The sequence below is a fragment of the Oncorhynchus keta genome, chromosome 22 (assembly GCF_023373465.1).
Source record: "Oncorhynchus keta strain PuntledgeMale-10-30-2019 chromosome 22, Oket_V2, whole genome shotgun sequence".
NCBI lineage: Eukaryota > Metazoa > Chordata > Actinopteri > Salmoniformes > Salmonidae > Oncorhynchus > Oncorhynchus keta.
This window is the reverse complement of record NC_068442.1, coordinates 39,997,373-40,005,596: the sequence shown is the minus strand read 5'-3', so window position 1 is coordinate 40,005,596 and position 8,224 is coordinate 39,997,373. Positions and strand designations below refer to the sequence as shown.

General features: G+C 46.0%; 1 protein-coding gene across 1 annotated transcript in view; it reads right to left on the bottom strand.

Moving 5' to 3' along the window:
* Positions 1 to 20: 20 nt before the first annotated feature.
* LOC118381688 (glutamate receptor ionotropic, NMDA 3B-like) overlaps positions 21 to 8,224 on the bottom strand; it is a 121,948-nt gene continuing 113,744 nt past the window's right edge. The window contains exons 7-9 of the mRNA XM_052475803.1: positions 2,937 to 3,101; positions 2,073 to 2,143; positions 21 to 1,574 (exon numbers count right to left, since the gene is read on the bottom strand). Of these exons, the coding sequence (XP_052331763.1) occupies positions 953 to 1,574; positions 2,073 to 2,143; positions 2,937 to 3,101 (858 nt within the window). The 3' untranslated portion in view covers positions 21 to 952. The remainder of the gene's footprint in view (positions 1,575 to 2,072; positions 2,144 to 2,936; positions 3,102 to 8,224) is intronic.

Below are 8,224 nucleotides of genomic sequence, written 5' to 3'. Positions count from 1 at the left end.
GGTACGTGTTTTGGTTTTGGCCCTAGCACTGCAAAGCTGATTCAAATAAAAAGTTGAGTCGATTATTTGAATCAGCTAGGTAGGCCTATGTAATGCTGAGCCAATAACCACAACGTGCACCATTTGGGGTCCCCAGGGAAACACTGACAGGCTATTCCAAATAAAGTCCACATAGAGTTCATGTGTATTACAGACTTCATGGTTCAGGTACCACCTGTTATTCTATCACTGAAATATTCCAGCATTTCCATGAGGAAAAAATCCCTACTTTCCCTCTGGACCTAGCGGTAAAAATACAGACGACACAAAGTACACTTGACAAGGATTCACATTTCAACCATCACAACCAACACTTCCATCAGACTTTATTCTTGAACGATATCGACTCGGAACTCAAAGGAAGAAAACAGAAACACCATAAAAGCACCACTACTGATTTGAATACAGTCTGAACTCCATGTATTACTGATTGTTGTTTCAGGTTGCCATTGCATTGTTGACCAAATTCAGTTATCGCCCCACCACTAAAATCAACAAGAGACTGGAAACAGAAGGTTGTGGGTGGCAGCCATTTTGGCTCCTGTGGCAGAAGAGAAACCACCTGAAAGTCAGTGTTTAAGTTCCCAGAATGGGTGCAGTGCCAGCGAGGCTCGTCATGGGGTCATGCTGGTACTTCTAGCCCCACTCCATTGGCATGGTAGATCCAAGTAGGCCTGAGGTAGCCCAAACACAAACACACATTTGACCAATTGGGCACATGTAAGATCACAAGGGATTCCCAGTGCCCTGAAAAGCTCTTTCATCTCACCCAATAGCAAAAGAGTGTCCAGGGAAAGAGCTGCCATGCTATGGCATCGGGCTCACAGCAATTGGATAAATCCCAATCCAAGGTAATCCAACTTCTTTCAATAAACCCTAATACACCATTGGCTTTTCCAAACACCAGGGGGCATCAGCTCTTCTCATTGGTGTGTATGGGAGGGATGGTGAGGACTGTGGGCAGGGACTTGAGGACAGGGTCTGTCATGGTGGTGGCACAGCGGGAGGAGGGGAGGGCTGCAGTAGCTACAACCACGGAGGTCATTCCTGTCACTATGGGGGCGGAGCAGGCAGCCTTTTCCTTGGCCAGGGAAGTCTGCAGCTCAGCCCTCCTGGCCAGAGCCGTCCTCAGCTGATCCCGGATCAGGTCGATCCTCTCCTGCAGCTCCTGCAGCTCTCCTGGCCTCAAAGGAACGCCTGAGGAGGAAGAAGGGATGGATGAAGAAGAGGAGGGGAGGGATAGCACCAGACTGGCAAAGGAAGTCCCGAAGCCCCCATTCGCACAGACCCGTGTGGCCGGGTTGGTCCTAGGGTTAGTGTCACATCCAGCCGACCCCTCCTTCCCCCCTTCAGACTCGGCCACGGCCCGGGCTAGAAGGCGGCGGCTGTTGAGGGTCTCCAGGTTAAAGTGGACTCGCTTGTCTTTAGCGGCTGCAGCAGTGGAGTCCCTGCTGCTCTCGTTCCACTTGGCCGAGGCGCCGGGGGAAGGGGCGTCTGGGGGAGGCTGGGGGTGCTGGTTCTTCTGGTTGTTGCAGCTACATGGAGATAAAAGGCTTGTGTCAGTAAAGAAAGAAAGACACAGGTCTGGTGCTTAAACAACCACTACTAACTAGTATGTTAGATTGCTTTCAATCTGTATCTCAGTATTCGGGCTAGATTCAATCCATATCTGAATAGTATCGCGGAAAATCTGCGTTTAACGCTCGATTGAAATTTAAAGGCAATGTTCCCATGTTCGGGGTAAACACTGCATTCATGGTAAACGCTGCATATGTCGACTCAATTGGAAAGTACCTTTACATTTTAACGGGGATACTTCCACGATAAGGGTTGAATCCAACCCTAATGCTTCATCTCCTTGTCTCCTTTCCCCCGGAGACATTACCACTGGTAAAGGGACTGGAAAGGTTTCAACTATATATTGTTTTTTCTAGATTCTACTCAGGTCCTGTCAGATCAGTGATTATAGAGGAAAGGACAAGGACAAGAAACATATTTAAAACAGGTCTCCATAATAGCAGCCATTTTGTCACCTTTTTTCTGTGTTGGCGCCCTGCTTCTTCTTCACATCCTCATAGGTCTGGTTCAGGGCTCGGTGGATTTTCTACATAACAAATGGGGCCATAGTTACACTGAGCCAGGGGAAGAGGTGGGAGGGGGAGAAAAGCTCCACACTGATTTATTCAAAACAGACAGAATCAACACCATCTTAGAAATTGTAATTACTTTCCCCCTCTCGTTAATAATCCTCCAACTGGGGAAGGAGCTTAGAGGACCTCCGGGGACTTAAGCTGGGCAGATTTGAATTTTCAGTGCTTTTAATACTTCACTTCAACTACGGTTCCCAAATGGTGGTTCTCTAAGTCAACAGCAGATGGCGATGTTGCCTTTGTGTTATCAAATGACAGCCAAGGTGATAAACAGTCCTAAAATGTTTTAAAGACTGTTTATCCAAGAGAGTAAAAAACCTACACCATAAACAACCTTTTACAAGCAATCAATATTTGTTCATATTTAATTCCCGGAGGATTTGTGAAGCGTAACTGCTTTTAGATATAGAGTTCGTAAAACATGACAGGGAAAGCCACAAATGTGTTCAAGTAAAAACGAGCACTTTAAAAAGGCCAATGAAAGAAGCTATGAAAAAGTCTGAAGCCTGAGGCAGAGAGGCTCACTATGAAGGTTATTTTATTTACACACAAACGCTCACACACACACACACACACACAGCATCTGTCTGTTTCTTTCTCTCACACATTCTCTTTCTCTCTGACACACACACTTGGTTCAATCACACTTTCTCTGTTTTCTCATTCTTTCTTGTGCACACACATACACACACTCTCACACTTACATTCTCCTTTGGTTCACTCACACAGTCCCTCCTTCCATCTCACCTGGCTGGTGTGGAGCCAGTACTTGTACTTCTGTCGTCGTCGGATGTGTGGCAGCACCATGTGATAGAAGGCGTGCTCCCCAGCCAGGGTGAGCAGTGACGTGGCCACACCCACACACAGCAGCACAAACAGCCCTGAGAAGTGACGGATGCCCATCTGGAGAGTCTGTATAAGGAGGGGGAGGGAAAGGGAGGGGACAGTTGGGTTACTTGAGTAGGGTTAACACCTGTAACAAAGGGTTTAACAATGTAGTAAATTGTCAACCTCTGGTCCATGGACCGACATCAGTCCTTGGGATGATGGTGATTGGTCCCTGAGAACCTTGTCATTAGATCTCTATCCAATGGATACTGAGAATCATTTCAGGTCTCTCATCTTTTCTGATGCTCCCTGTTTTCACCTCTAGGGGGCAGTCTCTATTAATTTCTATTCAGACAGAGATCGACATGGTCCATAGAATGAGTAAATGAGTAAGCCATTTGGATAAGGGGATTGTAAATATAAGTGACAATTGTTTTATATCTATTTTCCCTTATGACTGCTGGAGACAAATGAGAATCCAGTCACATGAAAGCAAACTGAAGCATATCAACATATCAACTTTTCCACAGTAAAATGTATGAAATGCTGGCCTTATAACTTGCAGATATGAAATGTGGAGACCCAAGCTATAGATTTATGTAGCCATGCACAAATGACAGTATAGAGTCAAAACTACCAAAAAGTGTTTTTCCCAAGTCTGAATCGGGCCGTTACAGTTTTGACATCAGGACATCATCATGTCTGTCCTGCCAAAAATAACTACTTAGAATTTTAAAAGTAGATGGACGACAGTGTGTGTTTGAGAAGCACAGTGCGAGCAATGAGAACCCTGTCTGAGTGCCTGCCAGCAATACAGTACAGTAGTTGTATAGTGCTGTACACCTCCAATAAAATAGGAATCTAGCCTATCAAGGTCTAACAACATGAGTTGTTGGAGATGTGCTGTATATATAGGCAGCCACATTGTTCAACGCTGTCTGACACTTTGCAGTCAAGGAGAGAGAACTTTTCAGAGGAAATGTTCTAAACCGAAAGCCGCCTCTGATCTTATCTGTAGAGGTTTGGACGTAGATGTGAGAGAAGAACAACTTGAGAGAGGGAGTGGTGGAGGACGGCGGGCTTGTTTCCGAAGTGCTGACACAGTGAACCCCAGGGGTGCAGTACAGGCCCTCCCCATCCCTCCTGCCACCCTCCCATCCTAGACCCAGTCCCTCCTCCCATTTAATTCTGGGACTCGGCCAAGAGAGGGAGCTGCCAGCCTCTGCTCTCCCCCTCCCTCTGCCACTCTGTTCCCTCCCTCCCTCCCTCCACTTCACCATTATATCTCTCTCCCTTCTCCTCTCCTCTACACCTTCCCTCCCTCTCCCCTTCTCCATCTTACCCACTTCACCCCCCATCTGTCCTTCTCTCCCCCTTTCTCCCCCATCCTTCTCTCTCCCTCCCCCTCTCCATCCGACCTTCTCCCTCTATACTCTCACCCCTCTCTCCTTCTCCCTCTCTCCCTGACCAAGTAGTGATCAGTATGCAGGGGGAATAACTCATCCTATTAGCACTTAGGGCCCCCAGTATGGATGATGTTAGCCTGTCGACTGTGTTTAAGAGTGGATCCGTCCTCCGCCATATTGTTTCTGGGAGGGGTAGGTCGTCTCCCCCCGTTCTTCCCCTGTCCCTCAGCCTTTCCCCTCCGAATCCATGTGAGCAGAAGGATGTGGAATGAAAATGAGGAATAATCTGTTCAATGCAAGACAAGGTAATTCTGCCCTTCAAATTAGAGTAAAATAGAAATGTCATCCGGGTGCTCCTGTGTGAAACATATAGAGGAAACTGGGAAAGATTAAAATGCGAAAAACATATGGTTTGTAGGATGTGGTAGTTTTGGATTGATAGATGATAGATGCGCTGCATGTACACTCCTTGGAGTTTCTAACATTGATCCAAGGCAGCTTGAAAATGACAGGCTGGAATGTGATTCTGTCAAAAACATATATTATTTTACATTTCCAAATATGAATTTGAGTATCTTTTGAGGAGTCGTCGTGGACAGGTACATGACGACATCATAGTTCAAAGGAGTGTCAGCCGGGGTAAATCAATAAAACAAACTCAAATTGTTCCCTTGACGTACCTAAAAGAAGAGATGTTATTGTTAGTCGTGTCGTCGAAATGAACGAGAGATGTCATGTGGGAAACATCAGTGTTGTACCATCCATTCGTCAGTCTCTCCCCAACGTAAATCAGGTGATCATTTGATGATTAGTAATAACAAGACTGGGAATGACTTTGATGTTTCTGCACAGATGGCTGGGATCACTGCTTGTCTCTCTAGCACCATTTTCCCCATCCGGGAAAATGCATACCAGCAGGCATGCGCACACACACACCACACACACACACACACACACACAGGCTGATGTGGTGTTGGTATTAGAAAAGCAATCCCAGAGTCCTCGGCTGCTAGGCCATGTCTGTCTGTCTGTCTGTCTGTCTGTCTGTCTGTCTGTCTGTCTGTCTGTCTGTCTGTCTGTCTGTCTGTCTGTCTGTGTCTGTCCGTCCGTCCGTCCGTCTGTCCGTCCGTCCGTCCGTCCGTCCGTCCGTCCGTCCGTCCGTCCGTCCGGGTGGGTGGGTGGACTAGGAGCCAAAAGGTAAACAGCCCATATCGTCATGCTGATGGGACCAGACGATTGCCCCAGTAACAGGATATCAACAATAATAACACTATTTAATATGATTATAACAACCAGTTAATTCATTAGTAATGAGTGTACAAAACATTAAGAACAACTGCTCTTTCCATGACATAGACTGACCAGGTGAATCCAGTTGAAAGCTATGATAAGCCTTGACACATTTGAGACATTGATTGTGTCTGTGTGCCATTCAGAGGGTGAATGAGCAAGACAAAATATTGAAGTGCTTGAACAGGGTATGGTAGTAGGTGCCAGGTACACTGGTTTGTGTAAAGAACTGCAACGCTGCTGGGTTCTCGCTCAACAGTTTTCTGTTTGTATCAAGAATGGTCCACCACTCAAAGGACATCCAGCCAACTTGACACAACTGTGGGAAGCATTGGAGTCAACATGTGCCAGTATCCCTGTGGAAAGCTTTGATGGCCACAGAGGAGGGGTAAAATGCAATATTAGGAAGGTGTTCTTAATTTTTTATATTTTTTATTTAACCTTTATTTAACCAGGTAGGCAAGTTGAGAACAAGTTCTCATTTACAATTGCGACCTGGCCAAGATAAAGCAAAGCAGTTTGACACATACAACGACACAGAGTTACACATGGAGTAAAACAAACATACAGTCAATAATACAGTATAAACAAGTCTATATACAATGTGAGCAAATGAGGTGAGAAGGGAGGTAAAGGCAAAAAAGGCCATGGTGGCAAAGTAAATACAATATAGCAAGTAAAACACTGGAATGGTAGTTTTGCAATGGAAGAATGTGCAAAGTAGAAATAAAAATAATGGGGTGCAAAGGAGCAAAATAAATAAATAAATAAAATACAGTTGGGAAAGAGGTAGTTGTTTGGGCTAAATTATAGGTGGGCTATGTACAGGTGCAGTAATCTGTGAGCTGCTCTGACAGTTGGTGCTTAAAGGTAGTGAGGGAGATAAGTGTTTCCAGTTTCAGAGATTTTTGTCGTTCGTTCCAGTCATTGGCAGCAGAGAACTGGAAGGAGAGGCGGCCAAAGAAAGAATTGGTTTTGGGGGTGACTAGAGAGATATACCTGCTGGAGCGCGTGCTACAGGTGGGTGATGCTATGGTGACCAGCGAGCTGAGATAATGTGGGACTTTACCTAGCAGGGTCTTGTAGATGACATGGAGCCAATGGGTTTGGCGAGGAGTATGAAGCGAGGGCCAGCCAACGAGAGCATACAGGTCGCAATGGTGGGTAGTATATGGGGCTTTGGTGACAAAACGGATTGCACTGTGATAGACTGCATCCAATTTGTTGAGTAGAGTATTGGAGGCTATTTTGTAAATGACATCGCCAAAGTCGAGGATTGGTAGGATGGTCAGTTTTACAAGGGTATGTTTGGCAGCATGAGTGAAGGATGCTTTGTTGCGAAATAGGAAGCCAATTCTAGATTAAACTTTGGATTGGAGATGTTTGATATGCGTCTGGAAGGAGAGTTTACAGTCTAACCAGACACCTAAGTATTTGTAGTTGTCCACGTATTCTAAGTCAGAGCCGTCCAGAGTAGTGATGTTGGACAGGAGGGTAGGTGCAGGTAGCGATCGGTTGAAGAGCATGTATTTAGTTTTACTTGTATTTAAGAGCAATTGGAGGCCACGGAATGAGAGTTGTATGGCATTGAAGCTTGCCTGGAAGGTTGTTAACACAGTGTCCAAAGAAGGGCCGGAAGTATACAGAATGGTGTCGTCTGCGTAGAGGTGGATCAGAGACTCACCAGCAGCAAGAGCGACCTCATTGATGTATACAGAGAAGAGCGTCGGTCCAAGAATTGAACACTGTGGCACCCCCATAGAGACTGCCAGAGGTCCGGACAGCAGACCCTCCGATTTGACACACTGAACTCTATCAGAGAAGTAGTTGGTGAACCAAGCGAGGCAATCATTTGAGAAACCAAGGCTGTCGAGTCTGCCAATGAGGATGTGGTGATTGACAGAGTCGAAAGCCTTGGCCAGATCAATGAATACGGCTGCACAGTCATGTTTCTTATCGATGGCGGTTAAGATATCGTTTAGGACCTTGAGCGTGGCTGAGGTGCACCCATGACCAGCTCTGAAACCAGATTGCATAGCAGAGAAGGTATGGTGAGATTCAAAATGGTTGGTAATCTGTTTGTTGACTTTGCTTTCGAAGACCTTAGAAAGGCATGGTAGGATAGATATAGGTCTGTAGCAGTTTGGGTCAAGAGAGTCCCCCCCTTTGACGAGGGGGATGACCGCAGCTGCTTTCCAATCTTTGGGAATCTCAGACGACACGAAAGAGAGATTGAACAGGCTAGTAATAGGGGTGGCAAGAATTTCGGCAGATAATTTTAGAAAGAAAGGGTCCAGATTGTCTAGCCCGGCTGATTTGTAGGGGTCCAGATTTTGCAGCTCTTTCAGAACATCAGCTGAACGGATTTGGGAGAAGGAGAAATGGGGAAGCCTTGGGCGAGTTGCTGTTGGGGGTGCAGTGCTGTTGACCGGGGTAGGAGTAGCCAGGTGGAAAGCATGGCCAGCCGTAGAAAAATGCTTATTGAAATTCTCAATTATGGTGGATTTATCA